At 36.7% G+C, this 25,913-nt stretch overlaps 1 protein-coding gene across 21 annotated transcripts in view; it reads left to right on the top strand.

The window, feature by feature from the left end:
* Window positions 1–25,913, top strand: part of Hdac9 (histone deacetylase 9) — an 860,512-nt gene that overhangs the window by 792,360 nt on the left and 42,239 nt on the right. For all 21 annotated transcript variants that reach the window (XM_078040000.1, XM_078040015.1, XM_078040005.1 and 18 more), the window contains one exon: window positions 11,736–11,820. In XM_078040000.1, coding sequence (XP_077896126.1) covers window positions 11,736–11,820 — 85 coding nt within the window. The remainder of the gene's footprint in view (window positions 1–11,735; window positions 11,821–25,913) is intronic.

The following is a 25,913-nucleotide window of genomic DNA, read 5'->3' as shown; positions in this document are numbered from 1 at the left end:
GATTAGTGTCAACAATGGACTTCTGCTGTTTCAGATCACATACAAGTCAAGGTTTCTAGGATTCCCTTAAAAGTTAGAATCTTTTTCATTTTCTTGTGATCCATCAACATCAAAAAGAATGTTGGATTTTTTTGGTGTGGCAATAAAGATGCAAAAAATAAATGATTACCTATTTTATCAGCTAATATGTTCTACTCTCCCTGAACACCTGATAACATCTTTTGCACGTCCTGTGTATATTCAAATCCCCTATTTGATTTTAAATACTATAGAAATATTTTAGAGAAGCAGACTGGTTTTAATATTTGCATTATAAAGGCTTACACCAGATGTGCAGAAAATCAGAATAGGTTGTGGATTATGGCTACTGATGATTGACCTGCTCAGAAAGAAATGTTACCTGGCTCCAAGAGCAAACTACTTTTCTGACTAAGTGGAAGGAAATTACGGATTTCAGTGGCTCTCTTTGAACACCCCATTCAAATGAAATTCTCCTTTTGCTATTGTAATCTCTGCACTTGGTCCAACTCTGTTCTTTCAAGAGAGTATTTCCAGTGAGGATGGAATAATCTCTTTTATGATCCCTCTCTTTAAGAAATGATTAGGTTTCAAAACAGATTCAGCTGAGTGCAGTTACATGGTTTTTAAAATGTATTGGGCTAAAGTTTGAGATCTGTGCCTTTTCTCTACAGTTTTAGAAAGACCAGGCAGGTACAAAAATATCAATGGTCATTCTTAATTCTGCCCACAGGGGTGTAGAGATTGCTCAAAAAAGTTCCAGGAAATGAAAACCGAAATGATTATTTTTGGCTCTATTGACTATTAAATTGACTTTAATTTTCTGGATGTCTGACATTACATTTAATGGTGTTATTATAATACCCTAAATATGATCCTGTCTCTTGATTGGCCATCTTCAATTGAGTGAGCACAACCAAAAATTTGTTCATTGTGAAATAAAGGAAGTTTGAATAATCTAATCTTTCTGTATTTTTTTCCATTAAAGTTTCTTAGAGACATACACAAGAATATAGATTTCTCACCAGATACTGTGAGGACGACAGATGGAGTTGTTACATTGAATATTGAAAGGGAAATTTTTTTTATAACAGGTCTATCAGTGCACAGAGGAACAAAGCTAAGAGAAAGAGGATTTTTTTAAAAAATGAAAAATGGAAGAAAAATACAAGTGTGTTGTACGTTATAATTCATTTGGAAAAAGGAAATGAAAATGTAATACTTGAAACAACTCAAGAAACAAAGAGTTCTTCTCACTTTCATTGACAATATAATTTATAATCCAAGGCCTGGTTTTTGGTATTTTTTCCAGGTCAAAGATCATCATGACTGCATTGAAGTTTTAAATTTCATTCCTTTAGAAAAAATAATATAAAAGGCAGATTGCATGTACCTCACCATTTAAAAGGAGCATACATGCAGTTTTTACAGCAATTTTATGTGGTGAGCTTTAGGTAAGAAAATAAAAGAGACGTCTTTCAGATACCAATTATTGCAATTTCAAATCCCAATTTCCCTCCAAACCTCCTTTTCAAGTGATTAATAGAGCAATTATAACTTATTATCTGAGATTTCGCTTTTACAAATAACAAAAAATGTACTAAACCTTGAGCTTAAAATACTGGCAGAACCCACTCTGGCTCTCAACACTGAACATGCAATTGAACTCAAATTAGAAAGGTCAAGAAGGGCCTTTTTGAGGGACTCTGCACTTTGTCAGATGTATTTATTCATGTGCAGAGGATTAGAATTCATAAACATTTTGCCAGTTTTTTTTGAATGCTATTTCTTTTCCTTGTTGTTCTTGGCCAGGCCATGTCAATATAGCAAAATACTGCTTCTTATGGCTTATTATCAGCAAAATAATATGTAGTACATAACCCAAAGGAATTGTAAAATCGGCAGGATCTGTTGGCTCTGCATCTTGGTATAGACCCATAGATGGGTACCAAAACTCTTGATATTTAAGAAATCAAGTTATCTGAGTGTTGTACCCCAAATCAGTATTTTCTTCTTTTTAAATATTTTTATCACGACATGATCTACTTAGCAAAACATCTCTTAACTATTCTTTTAAGAAATATGCACAAGGTCAGTCAAAATAATATACTGTTGGATTAAAAATAATTTGAGCATGGTACAGGAAATTCCTAGAGGCAACTGATTTGGAAGACATACCAGAGTCTTTTTTTTTTTTTTTCCTTTTCCCTGGCAAAGTTTAGAACTTAGATTTATCGGTCCAATCAGTGTTTGATGAATATTTTTGAACTTCTTCATTGAAGCACTTAGGAACACTAGCTTGGGATTTGCAAGAAATTGAAGTGAATAACTACATGAAAAGAATCATGAGTTTACTTGGAAAAGCATCAAGGATACTTAAATGAATAACCACATAGTTTTTAGAACTGGTAATAGAATTCCCCGGGGAATCTGATTTTGGTAATCTGTATTGGAGGTGGTTGGCAAACAGTGTCACAGTTGCTTTAAGACCAAATTTACCTACTGTTATGCAAAGCCAATTAGTGGCACCCTGAGTTGATTCCTCTGAAAGAAATTTTCCCAAGAGGTGAGAAAAACTTTAAGCAGTTGCCATTCCTATGGAATCCGAAAGGAAAACATTGAAAACTTTGGAGAAGTAAAGGAAAAGATGGGAGATAGGTAATAGGAGCGTTGATAGTGAGCTGAGAACATAGAGGTTAGAAGACCACCTGTCAAAACACAATAAATGATGGCTTGAGAGGGAGTGAGCCAGAGAGAGAGAAACCCACATCATCTTAGACGTCAAAGCTGTTGAGATGGCTTGTGACCTCTAGTACTGAAAGTTTAGTGCTTTTGCTCAGGAGTATACAATATATTTTTTTTTCTAGATCTTCCTCACTCGTTTTGAAGTTTGAATTCTGATTTCTGTTTCCTTTCTCTCTTCTTCTTCTTCTTTCTTTCCTTTTCTTTTCTTTTTCTTTTTTTTTTTAGTACCATAAGTACCATCTCCTGTTGAGTATGCTTAGCTGCTTTCATTTGACTTGGATTTCTCAAACAGTGGCTAAACAGTGATCGTGTTTGTTGATAATCTTTTTAAGATGACTTTTTGCTCTAAAGCTGCTGGAAAAGACTCTTGAATTGACGCTAGTGAGTGTTGACAACCACCCCTGAGGTGAACTCTTGAGATGCTGTTGTCCAAGTTGCTCATCAGGGGTCTGTTTGCACTGGATTTTGAATAGGGAAGTTGTTTTGCCCTCTTTTTCATCCTTTAGATTATGTATGGCTGAAGTGTAGTCCATTGGGGAATTGGTGTGAATCTGGGAAAGCTTACAAGGTCCTAAATGGTTCCAATTCATGAATAAAAGAAAGAGCCGAATACCAGGGAAATGTGTGCTATGCCAGAGCAGTGTGTTTGGTCTTCTTTCCGACACTGAAGTGTCTCCATACTTTGAAAGAGAATTTATGTATGATCTGAAAAGAGGAAAACTGTTTTGGAAAATATGATTTAAAGATTCTTTCCAGTATAGATATAGCCTATGAAGTTATGTTCCGTATATTTCAGCATTGTTTATGAGAAAGCAAGCTGTCTGTTTCAGCAAATGTCAAATGAACTATTGATATTTTGATAATTCAAAACTCCATTAGGCAGGTCTCCTGTATTATCTGTTGAGATTTTTCAGGAGATATTAAAAGAATTGTGGGTTGTGAAACTGGACACCTCATAGTTTATGGTTACCTGTAAAAGAAAAATAAAGCATTTCTTTTTTTTTTAAACATTATTGGGGTTAGTCACGAGGTTTTTTTAATACTTGAATTTTTTTAATTTGATCTTTTTTAGTTATACAAGACAGTCGAGTGTACTTTGATATATTATACATACATGGAGTATAACTTTCCATTCTTGTGGTTGTACATGGTGCAGAGTTACACTGATGGGGAATTCATGTATGAACACAAGAAAGTATGTCTGATTCATTCCACTGTCTTTCCTATTCCCATCTCCCCTCAATACCCTTCCTTTCCTTTTGTTTAATCTAATTAACTTCTATTCTCTGCTGGCCTATATTATGTGTTAGCATCTGCATATCAGAAAGGACATTCAGCTTTTGGATTTTGGGGATTGGCTTATTTCACTTAGCATGATAGTCTCTAGTTTCATCCATTTACTGATAAATTCAATAATTTCATTCTTCTTTATGGCTGAGTAATATTCCATTGTATGTATATGTGTGTACATATATGCATATATACATATATAATCACATTATTTTTACCCATTTATCTTTTTGTAGTGAAGCAAACATGTTATAACATTCATTTATCTGTCCATTCAACAAATAGCCTTTTAGTGGGCATTTATTTTGTTGGCAAAAGTTGTAATACAAGTAAAAGTCAAAGGAATATAATCAAAGTGTTTTGGGAATATATTGTAAGATTATTTGCTTTTAGCTATAAAGGTTGAGGAATATTCTAGAAGAAGTAGCATTTAACCTAGATCTTAAAAGGTGATTTGACAAACTAATGTCTAAGGAAAAGATTTATTGTATAGTATAAAAACATAGATAAAGACTTAAGGACTTTCTGGGATTGTGGATGGCTCTTCTTAAGTTAGTTTGTTTTGGTTTTGGTAGAGAGGAGGCCATTTGAGTGGAATAAAGTAAACAGTAAGGCTAGGTCAGTGGAATAGAATATCACAGGATTAGAATTTGTGTGAAAAATATGGAAGCTTTGGTCAAATGAATCCGTGCTTTGGGACAAACTAACAACCAACATTACAGCAGCAACAAACACCACACAGTGATATTTTTTTGTTATAGAGATGGCAGAAGCTCATTCAAGAAAATAATAGTTTATTGGGGAGAGAATCATTAGGAGCAACTTGACCTAGTTTATCAATGAATGAAATTTACTCCGTTTACATCAGTTTTATGCCACAGTTGACTCCTGTGGGCTTGTGAAAGCCAAGTGTGTCATCTCTACTCAAGTGTGAGTTCCCTGTCCTCCCAATGGTAGATTAAAACAGGCCCTGGTGGGAGTGTCGACACCATAGACATTAGCAAGTACCAAATGAGGGCTATTTTTTTGGACAGTTAGTGGTTAAATGTTTATCAGAACACCACTGTTACATGAAATGAAACAGATCTTCTTAAGCAGAAAAATCAGCCTTTGGAAAAGGTTTATTAAAACAAAAGATGGAAAAAAAATTCAAACCATGAAAATTAGCAGATTAAAGGAAGAGGAAATAGAAAACAAATGAGTGGAAGGATATCCAGGATCAAAGAAAATAGAGCACTGAGGACTCATGAAATATAACTGTCCAGTTTCCACTTATTTGTGGAAAGAGGGGCAAGTAAACACAAGATTTGGTACATATACTATGAAATAAACCACCTTCCTAACAACTGATGTCCAAACTGTGGCAGTGTGTTGGAAAACCACATAGAAAGCACTGAACCAACTTCCCTTTGATGTTATTGAAACATTAGTTTTCAGTATGAATATTGAAAACCTGGGCTTTTCAATGTATGTGGTATTTCCCTAACTTCACTTTGGTTCAAAATGCTTTCTCCTTATGCTGTAGACTTACAATCTTACCTAATAACAAGAATATCGCTAGTCAGAATTACCCAGAGAACTGGATTCATTACCAATTGAATTTTTTAACTCTCCAATAGACCACTATGCCACTATTCAATAACCACAGCAGTGATATTAGAGCCCAGCCCATTGGTTCCTCTTCTCTTGTTTAAAAATGTTCCTGGGTATCTCACGCGCACTGAATGACCAACACTGTTTTGTTGTTGTTGTTGCATCGTGGTCCTCCCATTACTCTTATAAGACTTCTTGGGCTTGTAGAAGTGCTATTGAGTAGAGATGTTTCTTTGTTGCTGTGTTGATGTCATCCTTTTTATCATCCACACGAAGGTAGGGTGCAGGCAGACCTAATCTGAATAGTCTCACAGTCTGTCATTATAGACGGATTGTCAATAGAATCTACCCTGATTTCAGTGCCCCCTGCAATCTATTTGGTCAAGGATATTAGTGACTTCAAACAAATAAAAAGGGTTATTTTGAGAATGACTGACTCATTCATCACAGTATGGATAAAATTATAACCAGATTGACTTATGCAATCAAATTAAACATATACAACTAATTGCAGGCATTTCTAAGCCAATTATTTAAATGAGAGTTGAGTTTAAATCACCAATACCTCTTCACTAGGGAATTGATAATAGTTCATCAGCACAAAAGTTCAAGTCTATATCACAATCTGCTTCTCTTGTCCTCTTGGTCTTAATCATCATATTCTTTGAAAGTTCCCCCAACATCTTGGATCCTGACGATTAAACACATTTTTCATTTTGTCTGAGTCAGTTTGAATGTTGCAGAGAACTTTCAGCTCCCTTTGTAAGTGAATCATGGCTTGTATCTAAGAATGTAATTTGTTGCTCTTGCTGCAAAACATATAATCTCACTGTTTTTTTGGAAGCACCATAATGTAGTAGAAAGAACATGTTCTGAAGATCCAGGTTTTGTGTCCCTGTTCTCTTATGTCATTTGGGAGACTTTTACTTTTTCTTCAGTAGTTTATAATTAGAAAATATAATACCTGTACAGAAAACAGAATGTACATGAATGTACAAATCAATGGTGTGTTGCAAAAGATTAACTATGTAACCTATCAATCAGGTCAAGAGATATAATAATACCAGCACCTCAAAAGACCCCATCTTTCTTCTTCAAATCAGTACCCCATCTCATACTATAAGGGGTCTATTTTCTGATTTCTAACACTGTGTTTCATTTGCTTGTTTTTGAACTTTGTGTAATAAAACCATATATCATGTATTTCTTTGAATCTAACACCTTTTGCTCCAACATTTTGTTTGAAATATTGATTTCTTTTGTTGCAGCTAGCTACACTTTGTTTGTTTTTCATTGTATAATGTTTCATAAAAATAATTTGTATATAGTTTTGTAAAAATAATTTTTAGTAAAATGCTATAGATTATTTATATATTCTAACTTTGATGGATGTGGAAATATTTTGAAGTTTTGGAGTTTTATGTACAATGCTGTGATGGCAAAATATGAAAACTTTTATAAGAAATAAACAATACATGTACTCTTACTGTTTCATTTCAGCATTTCAACGTGAATCCTAGGTAGTACAATAGGGTAAGTAAAAGAAAAACTATTCAAATAAGATTGAAGAGGAATAAATAAATCTCATTCACAGATTATGTATGATTAGGTATGTAGAAAATCTATAAAACTTATTTCTATTTAAATTACAAATTAATATGTAAGTTTACAAGGTTATTAGTCAACTGAAGTCAATGAAAATTCAAAAATCATTCAGAATATCACATAAAAATAAGTTATGTATATTGTATACCATCCATAACAGTAGAAAATAAAGTTAAGAATGTATCGACTTTCTGTAACCTATTACCATTAGGGGAAACTGGATGAAGTTTCCTGTTTCTCCTTTTATGGGTATTTGGCACTATCTTGGTAAACCTTTACAAGTCTAAGATTATCTTCAGAAAGTTTTCCTAAATAAAATTACATACACACACATAATTTGCAAAAGCATCAAAACATAACATGTAGATAACATAAATCTATCAAAAATGTGACCCTATGCATGACACACTTTTAAGTTATTTTCAGAGAAATTACCGAACATCTGACTAAATGTAAAGAATATACCATGTGTGGGGGTTGAAAGTCTAGGTACTGTGGAGACCCTAATTACCCCCAAACTGGACTAATCTCAATGCCTTTTAAAGTCTCATTTAATTTTGCCTCCATGTTATGGCTTTCTATTCCTTTCCAGTTTGGAGTGATTATTTTCCTCTGTTATCCACTGGCATTTCCATTCTGCATCTCCTTGCTCTGGGTCTTGGTTTCTTTTCCATTTTCTTGCATATCTTCTGGAGAAGTACCTGTCTCCACATCAGGCAACCCTGCCAACACACACAGGGGAGAGGAACTGTCTCAAACTTGGGCACGGTTTTCTAAGAGAACAAAATGATTGTCACTGTTGTTTTTCTGGTCTGTCACCTTAAAACCATCCCTTGGTCACAGCTGGCATCCAAGAAGAAAAACATATTTCACTCAGGTTTGTCAGTTACAGAGAGTGAATGAAGACCACATCTTCATGTTTGTTTTCAATTAATCCCTCCTTCATTTGTTCCACCTTTTTTTTCTTTAATGCCTACCATATATCAAGCTCTATTTTAGTCTTTAAATGGCTCACAACAGAGTAGAGAATGGTAAATGTGGCTGTGATATAATGTGCATAGGAAACAAGAGTATTGGTCAGGAGAGATGCCACAGAGGTGGAAATAATTTATTCTATCAGAGAATTTGAGAAGCAGACAATATTTGTGCTGGTCCTTGAATGATTAGCAGTTTTGTTGATTCAGTGAAGAGTAGAGAAAAAGAAGTCAGAAGGAACAGAATCGATAAAAGCATAGAAGTATGAAAACATTTGGAATATTAGGGAAATATCAGAATGTAACATAAAAGCTTACAAGAATATTTAATAGATCCTTTACTTGCTTAATGAATGCATTCATCCTTATGTACCTGTTACATTCGCAAGGGCTCTGTTTAGCTTCTCTTGTTCTGTTTTGAATCATGAAAATAACAGTGAGCTGATTTTTATGTCTCACGAGCACAGAGTGTTTTAAAACTCTTAATCAAGAGCTTCTCCAAGGATAAGCTTTGCTTCTTTCCGCAGATGGATCCTGACCAATGGAAAATACTTTTCATGATTTAGATGATCTTATTCTAAAGAACCTGAAAATGATAATGACCACAATTTTTATGGTGTTTTAAAATAGCTAGAGTACTTAGAGTCACACGGTATGCACAACTGAACAAACATCTGAGTCCTGTCCATAGAATATCTCATCTTTCTATAAAGATGAAGAAAAATAAATTTCCTATCATTGAGCTGAGATTCTCAACTCTATATGAAGAATGGCTGTAAGTAACAGTTGTGATTAAGCTTTACATATAGCAAAGCTGAATGAGAGATTTGTGTGTCTAGAGGTTGTATCTAGTGTATCTTAATTCCATGATAATTACTATTACTTATTGGAATTGCTCCACAGAGATAGCATAATGGTTGCATAATATTTCTTACATTGCATCTGTTTTATCTTACTGTAACTTTTTGCATGCAAAAGTTTTTTGGTTTGCATAAATTTCTTCCTTATTTATCTTTTAATAATTCTGATTAGCCTCAGTTGCCAATATTTTTGCTGTTTATTGCCCCAACTAAATACATCACATAGCTTTAGTGTATATTCTCATTTTTTGCTCCAAAATTATAAAAAATAACCATTTATTTAATATTATTTTATTTTATACTTATTAGATTACTACTAATAACCAAATTCATAAATATTTATCAAATAGGTGCTTCAATTCATGGTTTTAATACTTATGAGTAACTAAGTCAACAAGCTTTCTAAAAAACAACTTGATTCTGTGGTCCTTCCATACAAAGTTTTAATTTTTATGAAAACAGACTCTAAATGCTGTTTCCTTTCTTGCCAAAGGACAGAATATTACCAATTGCCTCCTTTGCAGAGCTACCAGAGGAAAAATAAAGAACCTACACTGAGAACTTTCTGAATTCAGCTCTGTCTGTGCATATACACCACAAATGAAACAAATTGGGGCAATTTACTGAAGGTTTAATCCTCTAAGTGACATTCACTTAAAACATACAGGGAAATGGTTTGGGAAGCTTAAATGATCAATTTAATTGTCATAATTCTCTGGTATGCTTTTGTAAGTTGACACAACTTTATCACATCTCACTGAAAATTCCAAATTGTGGGTTTAGGGGTATATGTATTTTTACTCTGAACACTTGAACCACATATACTTTCTATAGAAGCAGGTTATATAGACCTCAGTGTGGGACAATTCCAGAAATCAGTTTTTGCATTGGTGATCTGCCTGTAACACTCTTTCCACTGGCCAGCACCTTTCAATTTATTGTCATTTTTTAAAAAATCTGAAGTCACAGAGATACTTATGAAGAACTAAATATGCTGACATCACCTTGAGCTTGTATTCTTAAAAATCTGAATAGGGATGCTTCAAAATATTTTATTAGCAAAACCCATTCAATTTCTATTAAAAGTCATTTTCGCTGAGTGCTGAGAAATAAGTGAAAGAGAAGCTTATTTATGGGCAAGGTGGCTCCGTCAACCCTGTTTAATTTTTAAATGAGTTTTCCGAGGTACCCTTGATTGATGATTCAGTAGTTCCTCTGAATTGCAAGGGTGGTATAAGGGTAGCATATTCTTGAAGATATGATCTGAAATACCATATTTTGAAAAAAAAATGATTTTAACAAAATTAAAGAGTCTAAGATTTCAGAACTTTTCACTGACACTGAGCGGTGGTAGCGTATTTTCCTCTCACCAAACCATTGAACATAAGCCTTTTGATGTTTTAAAGGTTTTTCTTTGGCAGCTAAGAAAAACATTCTGGAAAGTTATATTTAGTGAATTTACCCATGTATAAATATCCCTGAGCTAGTCTGTTTTCCTGCGGCATCTGGAAGAAAGGTGCTATTGTTTGAGATTCCATGATTGAAGTATAGAATAATCAATTCAGAGAGACCCTGCGGGGAAGATTCACTCACATGTGCTGTGGAAACTTGTAATCCCTCAGTTTTTTCAGTTTTTCCTGCAGATGAAGAGGCATTGATGAGTCTGTGCTTTGGTACGTCTAGTGACAGCAATTCCATTCATGCCACATCATAGTTGAACCACCCAGTTTTTATTTGAGACTATTAACTTTTTCTAGGAAAACTGCACTTTTGCTAACCCTTTTATTGCTATTTTCTCCTTGCTTTGGGGGGTCATAATAGCTGGATGGCTCTTTTGTTTGTGAGGATCCTGCAATGCACCAAGCTCATCACCAAGGCATTTTCAGTGCTGCATCATCAGACTTGGTTCTGACAAATAAGCTCCATAAATTATTTACAGCTCCTTTTCATTTCTTGTAAAGCAATGTTTGCTGAGCTCCTCCATGAAAAATCGATGTAATTCCAGAGATCATGATAGATTTTCAGGAAAGGAATTTATCCTGGACGTAAAGGCAGACATCAGCAGAGTTATGAATTATGGGTAGAAATTAAGGGAAACTGTACAGTTATTTTACCTTTGCTTTTATTTGAACATTTTATCTTCTACTTTATTCAACGGCAGGTAAATAAGAGCAGCTGTCTCATGGCTTTCCACCGTTAAGTGTTCAAATGTGTGAGGTGGTTAGATATGAAAACACGGCAAAAGTATGGATAATAGACTCCTCGCTCTGTCTACTGCGACTTCCCTGAGATTTTGTTTGCAGGGCCCAGCTGCGTATACAGACATGATGGAATTTGGTTTGTGAAGAACCTACAAAAATTACACAAATAACTCATATCTTAAATGACTAATACACAGACATGCACCTGCTTCAGGGACTTCGTAGATTAATCTTGTAACCAATAGAAAAGCCCCTTGGAATTTAATTACATGGATGCAAAACAGAAAATAAAACAGGCTACACTTTTAGTACTGATATCAGCAAAATGTTAATCAGTTCTTGGAGCAAGCTTTTCCTGAGGATTAGGTTCTTCGGTTTGCTTTACTTCTGTTGATACTTGCTGTAAAATCAGAATATTCTGCTCACAGTCTTATCTCATATTCTTGCAGCTGGAGCCACTTGCTGAAGATATTCTCCATCAAACCCCGAACATGAATGCTGTTACTTCTTTACAGAAGATCATTGAGATTCAAAGTATGTCTTTAAAGTTTTTATTTTAAAAAATTCTCTAATCAGGTAAAGCTAATTGAAATGACATTGAGAATTAGAGCACAAAGAAACATATTTAGAGTTATTTTAATTTGCATATAATGAATGTTCTTACCTAAATGTTTTACTGTATTATTCTTAATGTGACAATCTTATCTTACACTGATGACATAACTGAGACGATAAGATTTAGAATCTTGTTTTTCTAATGTTTTCTATGTACTTAGACTTTTTTCTCTATTTCTATCATTAAGCATTCACCTGAAAAATGAAATAAATATGGAAATTGTGATTGTGTAGTGAAATCTTAACTAGAAATAAGTTTTTTTTCTAATGATGTTAAAAATTCAGTTTTAAGCTTGGAAGGGGAGGGAAAAATAATGAGAAAGACTTCATTATGAGGAAGGCCAACTTAGTAAAACAAGACAAGGCAGAGACTTTTTATTTTTTAGTTCCCCTTACATACATCTACAGCCCTCTGCTACAAATTAGCATGAAATTTGTCAGGAAGAGGAAAGCCACACAGCCACACAGCAGAACTACAGATTAAGAGGATCGCAAACATCTGAGCTTTACTAGTGTCCTGTAGAAGCACTTTTAAAACACTTGGGAAGCCACTTTCCAGACATCTCTTAGAGTCAGTGCTGCACTTGCTCACCAGACTTGTGAGATAGGGGTGTAACTGACCTTCTAGTATTTTTGACATTGCATTTTTGAATCATGTCTCACATAAACTCAGAGTAGTTCTCCACCTTCCTTAATCTCACTCAGGCATGAAGTGTGGCCATTTTTACTCAAGAAGCATTATTGTCTCCTAAGTGGAATAAACTATGAAATTCAAAGATTATCAGAGAACAGAAAAATAAAAATAAAAATTCAAATCCTGGGAGCAAAGTCTCTGAGACAAGATAAAGGAACTGACAGACCCAGAGGGAAGGCTGGAGACCATTTATACATTTGAATCCCAACTGTCTCTCTTCTACAAAGGGTGGATTAGGAAGTTCCATTACATGTCATTCCAGATATCGAGGCAAGGAATCTTCAAGTGATCTTTGACAACATCCTCCTCCTGTTCACCCACATCCAATCCAATGTCACCAATAATATAACAATATCTCAGTCTGTACACACTATTGTATTTTATTCTGAGCATTCTTTTGCCATTGCACACAGAGTGTTACTAGATATTGTTCCTAGGTGTCTTCTGAGCATGTCACTTCAGTAGGCATCTTGAGTACTTCATCTTTACATGCTCATCAGTTATCAAGGCACTGAGATTATGAAGAAGGAAGCAGAGTTTCTAGCATCAAAGACTTTACAGTCCAGTGAGTGAGAGAGAGCAAGGTTGATAGTTCACAGAATGTGTTCACAGGATGCACTGAGGTTATGGAGAAGGGACAGTTCTTTTCCTCAGTCCCTGTCAGCTGGGGAGAGAGGTGCTGGAAAATCGGTAAGGTTCAAGACAGTCTTCTTTGCAACTAAAGACTCTGAACTTGATCGTAAGGGCTGAGTGGGACTTGGATAGCTGCAGAAAAAGAAAGAAGATGCTTTGAAAGGAGTAACAGAAGCAACGTAGGGGTGACAAGTCACAGTTTGTACACACTATCAGAAACTGTACTATTGCCTTTTGTATTGGATCTAATTTCTTAGTAATGACATCTGCTTCAGAGCATTTTTTCCTCTCCTTACACTGATATTTTGAAGTTGCTTGCACAGCCTGTTCTCTTCATGAAGACTTTTTGACTCCTAGAAAGGATTCACTGTGCTACATCAAAACTTGCTTTATCTGATTGAGAATCCTGCTCTATACTGCATTTCGTACCACCCAACACTGACCACTTTTCCCACTTAAAAAAATCGGTTTTCTTCTAAACTCTTCCTGAGTGTCCCATACAAATTGTTAACCAATAATTTAATGACTTCACAACACTGATCTATGGGTTTTGCTCAGTGGTAACTTTATTTTCAATTTTTGTTTTGTTTTTTAGGTTTTATGTATTTTAATGACTGTTAGTCCTGAATTCTTAATTTCATGATGAGCAATAGGAGACAACAACAATATTTTGAATATCCCTACAGAGAAGGCTGGCAGCAGGGATGAGGCTTGAGGTGTAGGAGAACCTGGGAATTAATTTGAGTAGATGGGATTGGAATAGCTCTTCAAAGCCAGAAGAGCCAAAGTGTGCATCAAGGGAAGCTTCTAATGAAGAGCTCCACTTCAAAGTCAAGGGCTTGATGGAGCAGGCACTGTTGTTGGTCTCCCCAGCAGTCATATGCTCCCCATACCTACTCAGAAGGAGTCTGATTTTACTTATGAATCCTTGCCACCAGACAACATGCAACTCGGGGAAATGAAATATCTCCAGATCCAGGGGAGATAGATGTTCTTCTTCTAAAGCTGAATCAGCCAACTTACTTAACAGTGATTGATCAAGGAATGGGTACATTTCCCAATTCTGGCCAAGGAAAATTGAGAGGATTTCTGGGCCGTCAATCTGTGAAGTCACGTAGGCCCCATGGCTTCCAAGGGCCCATGCTTGGTTTAACACTGTTGCTGTTGCCACCTTAAAATTCTTGGTAGGTTTTGAACAAGGAGTCTCCTACATTTTCATTTTGCTCTGGACCCTACAAGTTATGTGCCTGGTCTGGTTGAAAATCAAAGTGCTAATGATGAAAAAAAAATACATACATATTTACTAAGAAAAATTGATAGAAATATCACCAAAAGGAGAATTCAAATTGTGGTTAAGAAGGAATTGAGTGGTGATTTGAAGTTGTAACAGGAAAGACAAGCACAACACAGCAAAGTGATCTCTCACCCTTTGGGACATGGGTGAAAATCAGAACAGACAAAGTGGTTCAACACTGCGATTTTGACACTATGTACTGCATTTTTATGTGGTTCTATATGTATATATGTTTTGGGAGCTGTTCTTTCAGATTAAAGGAACTGAAAAAGGGTATGTAATGTCCATGAAGTAATAAAGTAGAGTGAGCATTTTAGAGTCTCAAACTTCATAATGGCTTAGAAAATTAAAATCATGGGCTCTTGGCTTAGCACACAATGCTTGATTTCTTTACAACATGTAAAAGTCTATTCTTAGTTTTACTTTTCCCTGTTTTATATCCTACTCTCCCATTTCAAGTGCTCCCATAGGATTCCAGGTCCTTGATTGGGGTCTCCATTTCCCCTTTCGTAGGGAAAGTAGTCAGTAATGGCGACTTTAGTGCCCAGTGCAAAATGAAAATGTGTGAATCCTTCCTTGCTAAAATGCTATTAAGAATTTTAAGAAGCCACAGCAGAGAACTGATTCAAGCTTGGGTCCCTTATGAGCCTGAGACCCTCGCCTGTTAGAAAGCAGGCCCTGAAGGTACTCTTTGTTTAAACAAAGTACTTCCTCATCACATATGTATCTGAGCGTCACACAGGTGTCTCCTTTCAACTCTGGGAGGTGTTCCTGTTTCAGCCCACCTCCTAGCCCAGGTTCTGAAGGATTCTTTTGTGCTGTGGTTTGGACTACAGTATCTGAATACTCTGTAAATGTTAAGAAGTGAGCTTTGTAGCATGTGGGAATTCAGTCCAGTTCCTAGATAGCCTTGTCCCAAGGCACACGGCAAGGTGCTGACAGGCCTTCTATGACTTTCTCTTGACAACTGAGCCCCCAGCTGAGGGTGTGCAGGTGCTGGAGGCCGTGATTAACATTGGCTCGCTGCCTGGCTACATGTATGCAAGTACTTTGCAGCAGTATCATCATTGCTGTCCTATCCTTACTTAAGTTACTCGTTTGACTGAGGAGAAAAGGCTTTATAAAGCCACAGCAAGGCCACCGTTTCTCCTGACAGGTAGAGACTCCCTCTGAGGGTCAGGAACTGATTGCATCTTGTGGTAAGTGAGATATAAGGGTCAACCTTCTTTGCAAAGACAAAAGGGAAGTATAGTTGTTTTTTTTTTTAATGCTGCATATTTTTCCTCCAAAATTTAAAAATAGAACTACCATATGATTCAGTCATCTCACTTCTGAATATTTATGCAAAAAAATCTAAAAGCAGGATCTTGAGAAGATATTCTGTTGCCACATTATTCACAATAGTGAAGAGATAGGAACAACCTAAATGTCCATCAGTGGATGAATGGGTAAATAAATGTGGTATATATACACAGTGGCATATTATTCAGCCTTAAAGAAAGGAAGGTCTGTAACAGGTCCCAATTTGGCATAATGTTCTTTTATATCAGATTGTTCTTGCTGATGTTCTCCTTTGTTCGTTTGTCTTTAATTGCTGTACCTTTTGCACAGTAACTAGCATAAAATAGGTGCTCTGCAAATGTTTGTTGATTGAAGAATCACTCAAATTGTCAATGTTTGTCCCACTTTTTTTTTAATTAAGCCAAGATTGATTTTTAAACTAATTTAAGATATTTATACTCCTTGGCCAAGACAATGCAGAAAAAGAGATTAAGAAGAGCAGAAAAACTATATGAGAGCCCATTTCTTCTCCCTACTTTACAACCCACAAGGATGAATCATTTCTAAGTTAGGAAGAGCACAGACTATTTTAGTGAGCTGCCATGGCAAAGCTTGGATCTGATAATTTTTGGAGCGGAATCTAGTTATTGGCTGCATGGTAGTCATCTCCAGCAAGTGATGCCAGAGTCAGCCCAGAGTAGGATAAGGGACCCTCAAATGTATGTTTCCTTTCCTGAGACCCATGCTAACAACTTGTAGAGTCTGTGCAACATTGGACTCTTCCACTGTGCTGTATGGCGCAGTGAGAAGCAGAGTTCTCAAACACCATTCTTCATGCCAGTGCCAGCTCATGATAAAATTTTCACTGATGGTGGAGGGGAAGAACCATAAAATGAGTATTTTATAAAACTAAATGTATTTCATTCAAAAGACTATAATTTTAAGTTCTAAAAACATATCATGAAGGATATTGATATTGATCTGTGAAACCCCAAAATATGAGAACCACAAATATAGACCAATGGTTTCCTTTGATTTATTTAAATTTTTCTAGTAAGAAGAGTACTCCTTTTAAGTGTCAACCAACTTCATAGACCTCCTGCATGATAATAGTGATAATCACAGCATCTTTTGATTTGCGGATTGAGGAAATAAATATGTGCACAAGGATCTGAGGAGTTTTTTAAAAATTTTGCTGTAACCCTTCAGTGGCTTACAGCTGATAAGTTGAAAAACACTAGTGTAGAGAATTTTAAACTGACATGAATTTGAGTGTAATCCTCCCCTCCACTCATCAGCCATGGGATGATTGAGCAAGCCTCTTTTCTGAGGGATTTATAGAGGAATGAGATGGCATGTCACCGTGCTGCTTTTCTAAGTTGGGGTTCCTTTGGCAACAAAGTGGCACATAGGAAGGGAATCACAAAAGAATAGTAGGAATACTTCCTCCGAAACCCCACTTTTATCTTTTACTCATATTCGGGATACTTTCTTTTAGAGAGGATTGGGGTCTTTCTGAATTCCTTATTATAGCAACCAAGGCAAAATGGTGACACACGCCAGAGTGAGGAAGGAACAATATTTGCAATTTCACCATCTGTTCTTGTCAACTGTGTGCTACATAAATGGAAGATTAGCTTCCAGCTCTCTCGTATACAAAATTTGTCACTATAGCTAATCCGCTATTTTTTTTTTTTTTACCCACACACATACACACAGAGAGAGTATTATTTAGGGCAATGAGAAGTGAATTATTAGTCCTCTGAATTTACCCAACTTTTGAGGACAATTTCAAGAGAGCTATGATTTCCTTTGTTGCAGATGAATATTACAAATAATTGGGTAACTGACTATAGGGTAGCCAGTTGTCCACATATACATTTTCACACATTCTATAGAAATAAGAATGAAATCAGATTTTTTCCCCTGGGAGTTGAGAGGAAAGTATATTTGGCATCTCCTCCAAAAGTATGCTTAATTTTATGACTTGTATATGTACTGTTTAGTGAATGTTTTTCTCCTCCTCTTCCTCTTGCTTTTTTTTACTCTGATTCTTTTCTTTTTCTTATTTTTATTCTAGTTAAAGTTCTGAAAACTACCCGTAGATATAACCACTGATGTGAAAAAGAACAAATGAATGTTTACTTTACTGACCTTATTTTTACTCTATTTCCAAAGGGAGATAACTAGTTGGTAAAATATTATGATAAACACTGATGATTTTTCATTAAAATAGGTAATCAGAATATATGTTGCTTCACAGGGTGTGGTGGCACACCTTGTAATCCCAGCATCTCAGAAGGTTAAGGCAGGAGGATAGCAATTTCAAAGCTAGCCTTAGCAACTTAGTGAGACCCTAAGCAATTTAAAGAGACCCTGTCTCTAAATAAAAGGTCTGGGGATGTGACTCAATGGTTAAGCATCCCTGGCTTCAATCCCTTGTACCAAAAATAAATAGATAGATAGATAGATAGATAGATAGATAGATAGATAGATAGATAGATAGATAGATAGATAAAAATTTAAAAAAGAAAAGAATATGTTATATTGGTCCTAAGAGATCTGGACCAAATGAAAAAGAGCTAGTTAGAGTAAGAGAATATTTGCTATAAAGGTAAGAACTATTTTCTTACCTCCTGATTTGTGCCAATGCCGAAGTCTGGCTTGGCACAAATCAGGAGCCACTTGTCAAAAAGAAACTAACTTTATTTTTAGAACTACAAACGCCAAACAAAACAGCTCCAGGGAAAAACCCTCAGAGCCCAACTGCCACCACCGGCTTCCACAAGCCTCTCTCCCCCACACCAGCCTTTTCCTCCCACAATCCTCCTCCTCTTGAGGCCGATTGGCTGGGTTGCGTGGGCAGAGCCAAAGAAGTCACCCAATGAGCAGCTCCGTGGAGGAGCCAATCAGCTAGATGTTGCTGGGGCAGCTGTGAGCCAATCATCAGCTGGCAGTCTGAAGGGCAGGGAAACAGCCCAATGAACATCACCGCAGAGGAGCCAATTAGCTAGATGTTGCTGGGGCAGTCTGAAGCTTGCTGGCAGCTGGAAGTTTGCTGGGGCCCCTTTGGCTGTGGCTCTCAACATCTCCCCCTCTCTGTTTAAACAACAAGCATGTGGCTTATGGACCGTGCCTGCCTTAGGTTGTCCAATACATATGGTCCTTACCCGTCTTCGGATGAGCTGACCTCAGGGCGTCAGCCTCCTGTCTTAGGTTGGTACCATTGTAATTGGATCTTACCCGTCATTGACTACCGGTCCAGTACAGCCACACCTGTGGAGAGGTCTCAGCGGGGGGGGGGGGGGGGTGAGGTTCTTTGCCTCACCTCTGTTGACCCTCAAATTTTAGCTGAATGATCATGACAAGCAGAAGGGAGGAAGATATACCAAGTCAATTGACGGCTCCTTTTGGGAAAATTGTACCACCGATGATATCATCAGCAAAAATACCCCAACACTACCACAAGTCGCTGCACCAACAGATAGTTCACAATGCATATAAGTGACACATAGTTCTGTAAGCAGTTCAGTGCAAGTCCTGTAAGCAGTTCAGTGATGGCTATTGCAGAAACTGTAGATTAGTTTTTTCTTTGTCTTCACCGGCACAGGGATGAAGATAGGAATTCTGGCAATAATGACTAAAGAAAAAATTAGGTAACATTCCAGAAGACACTAAAAGAAAACAATTTTCTTAACAATTTATATTATCTTCATCGGCACTGGGATGAAGATAGAAATTCTGGCAATAATGGCTAAAGAAAAAATTAGGTAACATTTCAGAAGGCACTAAAAGAAAACAATTTTCTTAACAATTTACATTATAGTGAAGAGAATTATTAAATATAATGAAAACGAAAGGTGAGAGTAAACAAACAGATCTGTTAACCTCCTTTTTTGTTTACATATTAAAACAATTCTTAACAGTTATTTACCCAATTTAAATTAAACCATTTAAATCACGTGAATAAAAAAAAAATATTTGGATCCATCTTTTCATGAGCGCTCATCATATATGATATATGGAAATACGTACATTGGACATACATAAATTCAAACATATAACACAAAACACAAGTGTGCACACATAATATAATACATACAACACATAACATAATAGTAAAGGCCTTATAACTTTTTACAGGTAAAATCTCTATTGCAATGTTTAAAAACTCTATAGTCAAAAAAAAAAAATAGAACTGATCAGCAAAACATTAACCTAGGTCTGTATGAGCTCAAAAAAATAAAATAGAACTTCATGATATGGGAAAGGGCAATAATAAAATAGATATTGAAAAAAGCATCCTGGTTCTGTCGCAGATGTAAGGATAGCCAAATTGGAGTTTTGGATATCAGCTATTATGGATTTGAGCTAAATCATCTTCTTTTTGGTCTGTAGAAATCGCTTTAGTTAATCTCTCTGGAATCCAAATCGGCTGCTGTTCTCTCTGTGGAAACACAAAAACAGACCCCCGACTCCAGACAATCACTGGGTCAGGATTTTAGTTAATCTCTCCGGAATCCAAATCAGCTGCTGTTCTCCCTGTGGAAACACACAAACAGGCCCCCGACTCCAGACAATCACTGGGTCAGAACCTTGGTTAATCTCTCTGGAATCCAAATCGGCTGCTGTTCTGGGTCAGAACCTTGGTTAATCTCTCTGGAATCCAAATCGGCTGCTGTTCTTCCTGTGGAAACACACAAACAGACCCCCGATTCCAGACAATTACTGGGTCAGGACCTTTCCATTGTCCTGTTAGAATATCTTTCCAAAGTACCTTGGGCTTATGTACATTTTTTGGACACATATGCCTTTCTGCAGCACTAAGTCCTGATGAATCCAAATTTAAAAAGTTTAGAGTAAAAAGCGTTATTTTAAGTTTATCTTTGGGGAATATATACCCCTTCCCAATTCCATCTTTTTGCTTTAATAAGTACATTTTAATAGTTTGATGAGCTCTTTCAACTATGCCTTGACCCTGTGGATTGTATGGGATTCCTGTTATATGAGTAATGCCAAATGATGAGCAAAATTGTTTAAAAGAAGTAGACGTATAACCAGGGGCATTATCTGTTTTTAACTGTTTTGGAATGCCCACAGTGGCAAAATTTTGTAAGCAATGAGCTATAACATCTTTAGTTTTTTCACCGGCATGAAGGGAGCCCATCAAAAATCCAGAAGAAGTATCAACTGTAACATGCAAATATTTTAATTTTCCAAATTCTGGCAAGTGTGTGACGTCCATCTGCCAAATATGGTTAGGCATCAATCCTCTAGGATTGACTCCAAGATTAACTTGTGGTAAAAAGGTCACACAATTTTGACATTGTTTTATTATTTGTCTAGCTTGTTCCTTAGTTATTTTAAAACGCTTTTGTAAAGTATTAGCATTGACATGGAATCTTTCATGAAAATTTATAGCTTCTTCTAGTACAGAGAAAATATGTATGTCACGTGTAGTTTTATCTGCTAAATCATTGCCTAAACTAAGGGCTCCAGGCAATCCTGTATGTGCCCTGATATGTCCTATAAAGAATGGATCTTTTCTGTCCCAGATTAAACTTTGTATAGTGGAAAACAAAGAGAAAACAGTAGAAGAAGGGGAAATTCTACCAGCATCTTCAAGGGATACTATAGCATTAACTATATACTGGCTATCAGAAAATAAATTAAATACAGAATCTTTAAACATCACAAAAGTTTGTAATACTGCATTAAGCTCTACCTTTTGAGCCGATTGTTTGGGTACTAAAAATGTAAAAGTTTGATCAGGTGTAACTATTGCTGCTGTACCATTATTTGACCCATCAGTGAATATATTTGGAGCATTCATGATAGGTGTTTTTCTTGTCATTTTTGGAAAAATTACAGGATGCAATGACCAAAAAGACAATAAAGGATTAGATGGTAAGTGGTTATCAAATGAAACATTAGATTTGCACATTATTATTGCCCAAGTATTTAACTCATTAGCTAATTCATCAATTTGATTCATAGTATATGGAGTAATAATTTTATGGGGAGAAATTCCAAACACTGCCTTTGCTGTTTTTATTCCTTTGAGTATTAATTGTCCTACAGCCTCAGGATACCTAGTAAGAATAGTGTTAGGAGAATAAGATAAATGTATCCATAATAATGGACCTTCTTGCCAAAATACTCCTGTAGGAATATATTTTGTTGGTAGTACAATAAATAATAAAGGCAAACTTATATCAATTCTATCCAAATGCATATTTTCCATATATGTTTCAATGATTTTTAATGCCTTTCTTGCTTCAGGCGTTAACATTCGGGGTGAATTTGGATCTGATGGACCTTTTAGGATATCAAATAAAGGTCCCAATTCTCCTGTTGGAATACCTAGATAAGGCCTTATCCAATTTATGTCTCCTAATAACTTTTGAAAGTCATTAAGTGATTTGAGTTGATCAACTCGTATTTGAATTTTTGGTGGACGGACCATGGTTGAGGATAATAGAACTCCTAAATAATTAATTGGAAAATTTAATTGTACTTTATCTATTGCTATCTCTAGATTATAATTTTTTAATAAGTTTGTAAGTGTGGCATAACATTCTAGCAATGTGTTTTTAGCTTTGTGTGCCAATAACACATCATCCATATAGTGAAATATTTGTAGTTCAGGATTTTGATTTCTAAGTGGCTGGATTACTTTGTTAACATAAATTTGACACATAGTTGGGCTGTTAGCCATCCCTTGAGGGAGTACTTTCCATTCATATCTCTGATCAGGACCTTCATGATTTAGTGCAGGGATAGTAAATGCAAAACGTGGACTATCCTCAGGATGAATTGGAATTGAAAAAAAAACAATCTTTAATATCTATAACTAAAACATACCAAGTTTTTGGCAAAGCAGACAATTGAGGAATCCCCGATTGAGCAGGTCCCATAATGACCATTTCATTGTTAATGGCTCTTAAATCTTGCAGTAATCTCCATTTACCAGATTTCTTTTTGATGACAAAAATGGGAGTATTATGGGGAGATACAGAAGGTTGTATATGTCCTTCCGCTAATTGTTGTTTGACCAGATCATGGGCTACTTGTGTCTTTTCTTTAGTCAAGGGCCACTGAGGAACCCATACTGGTCTTTCTGATTTCCATGTAATTTTTATTGTCTCAGTGGCCCTTTGTGAAAATCCAACCCATGTCTGTCTGTTCCTTGATCTATTTGTATTGGTGCTGCTATACATTGTTCTTGTCTTTCTAATCTTTTTCCTTTCCTAAAACCTTGTCTAGCCATAATAGTGGGTGCATTTTGATTGATATTATTTGTTAATGTCAAACCTAATTGATCTAAGACATCTCGTCCCCATAAATTTACGGGAAGATAATCCAATACATATGGCTGTATAGTTCCTTCACATCCTTCAGGATCCTTCCAATCTAATAGCATTGCACTTCTATCGGGATTAGTCGCCACTCCTAGGCCTCGAAGCGATTGAGTGGCTTGTTGTAATGGCCAATGTTTTGGCCATTCTTGACGAGAGATGATGCTAAGATCTGCACCTGTATCCAGTAGCCCATTAAATTCATGTCCTTGAATATTTAGTTTTAGCATGGGTCGAGAATCTAAATTTAAAGAAAGCATAGCCCAATCTACACCTGTGGAGCCTAATCCCTTGGAACCTCTTTCTACAACATGACTGGAAAATTTATCATGTAGGCTTGGTATTATTAGTAACTGTGCTATTCTATCTCCTGGTGAAATTACTGATATACCCTTTGGAGAACTGGCTATAATTTTTATTTCACCTTCATAATTGGAATCAATTACCCCAGGACTTATCAAAAGTCCTTTTAGAGTAGAAGAGCTGCGTCCCAATAATAAGCCTACTGTTCCTTTGGGAAGAGGTCCTTTTACCCCTGTGGGAATGATTTGAACTCCCATCTCTGGAGTTAGTACTGATTTGGTGGAGGCGCAGATGTCCAACCCTGCGCTCCCTCTGGTTTGTCTGATGAGGGATCTGATGTGCTGGGCACTACCTTGATGGGGTTGCTGGGTTCCTCCAGTGCTCCGTATATTTGTGGTTTGGGGCCCCGGAGCATTGGGGCCCCCTGTCCATTTTTTGGCAACGGAGCCCGATGCCTTTGTCCACGATATTGTGGATAAACACCTTGTCCTTGTTCGTTTTTTGATAATGGAGTACCCTCTATGGTGGTTTGAGGACGGTATTCATTAGCCCAATATAATGGAGTACCCTCTATGGTGGTTTGAGAACGGCATTCATTAGCCCAATGTCTCCCTCTACGGCATCGTGGGCAAATACCCGGTATTCTACTTGTTTGATACCTAGTTTTGTTAAACCCTCCTCCTATGGGGCAATTCCTTTTAAAATGTCCTGTTTGTTGACAATTGTAGCATGTTCTTGGCCTGGCATCTAAAGCCTGTTTTACTGCAGCTGCCACAATTTGCCCTTGTTCATTAATGTCTCTGGCATCTAAAACCTGTTTTACTGCAGCTGCCACAATTTGCCCTTGTTCATTAATGTCTCTGGCATCTAAAGCCTGTTTTACTGCAGCTGCCACAATTTGCCCTTGTTCATTAATGTCTCTACATAATTTAATATATGTGTTTAAATCTTCATGTTTCCATGGTCTAATGATATCTCTACACCAACGATTCGCTTGGTCATAAGCCAGTTGTTTTATAAATGGCATTGCTTGTTCTGTATTCCCAAAAACTCTGGTAGCTGTTTGAATAAGCCTATCTACAAATTCAGCGTAAGGTTCATTAGCTCCTTGTATTATCTTAGATAATTGACCTTGTAAACCTCCAGGTTCTTGTAAAGACTTCCATGCCCTAACTGCATCTACAGCAATTTGTAAATATACACCAGGATCATATGCAAGTTGTTGCTGCCGATCCTCATAAGGTCCCTTTCCTAACAACATATCTAGATTTCTCTGAGGATAACCAGCTGCTGCATTTCGACTAGCCGTCTCCTTGCAAAATTCCTCATTGGCAACCTTCCATAACAGGTATTGTCCTCCATTTAGCACAGCTTTACACAAACTAGCCCAATCTGCTGGCGTCATGCTTAAGTTGGTAATGGATTCGACCAAGCTTACAGTGAAGGGTGCTTGAGGACCATAGGTTGTTACAGCCTCTTTTAGCTCCTTCACTGATTTGAAATTTAAACCCTGGTAAGTTCGCTGCCCTCCTACCTCAAATACAGGGCATACTTGAGATCCTGTCTCAGGATCCAAACTATCAACTGCGGGGGTTGGGAGTCTCTTAGCATATGGAGGTGGTGCTGTTGATTGGACACTTATGCCCTCTGGTGATAGAGTGCTGTTAGTAGCAGTCTCCTGTAGAGGTGGCGCTGTTGGTTGAACACTTACGCCCTCTGGTGATAGAATGCTGTTAGTAGCAGTCTCCTGTAGAGGCGGTGCTGTTGGTTGGACACTTACGCTCTCTAACAAAAGGGTCTTATTAGCAGTCACCTGTTTTAACTTTTCCCCTGATAGATTTTTCTGCTCTAAACTTCCTTCCTCTGTCTCACTATCTCGAAAGACCTTCTCTTTTACTTGAATCTTTTCCTCTTTCTGACTAGCTCGAGCTTTTACTTGAATCTTTTCCTCTGTCTGACTAACTTGAGAGACTTCCTCTTCTACTTGAATCAATATGTCTTCTTCTTCCTCTACCTCTGTCTGAACTGAAGGCTTTGGACTAAGCAAACTAGATACCAATGTCCACAATGACAATGTGCCAACTGGCAGAGTCCCTGGGTTGTTCTTTTCTATTCTTTTTAAATCTTCACCGTGATGGTTCCATTGTGATATATCTAACAGCTCCTCCTTAAAAAGCCATGGGCTATATTCTTGTATTACATCAACGTATGCCCTGACTGCTCTTGGTTTTACTGGGAAGCTTCCTTCCTCTAACAATTTACTTAACACTCTTTCGGTTTGTTTTTTACTAATTGCTGATCCCGTATTTCTACTATAATACAACCCAACAAGATGACGCCAAACAAAACCGAGACAGAATCCAATAAAAAGGGAACCACACAAAATCATTATAACAGCCTTTCTATCCTCCTGACATATGCATCCGTCCTTTCTCCCTATCTGTTCCTC

The sequence above is a fragment of the Ictidomys tridecemlineatus genome, chromosome 2 (genome assembly GCF_052094955.1).
Source record: "Ictidomys tridecemlineatus isolate mIctTri1 chromosome 2, mIctTri1.hap1, whole genome shotgun sequence".
Classification (NCBI taxonomy): domain Eukaryota; kingdom Metazoa; phylum Chordata; class Mammalia; order Rodentia; family Sciuridae; genus Ictidomys; species Ictidomys tridecemlineatus.
This window is presented reverse-complemented; position numbering and strand designations above follow the sequence as displayed.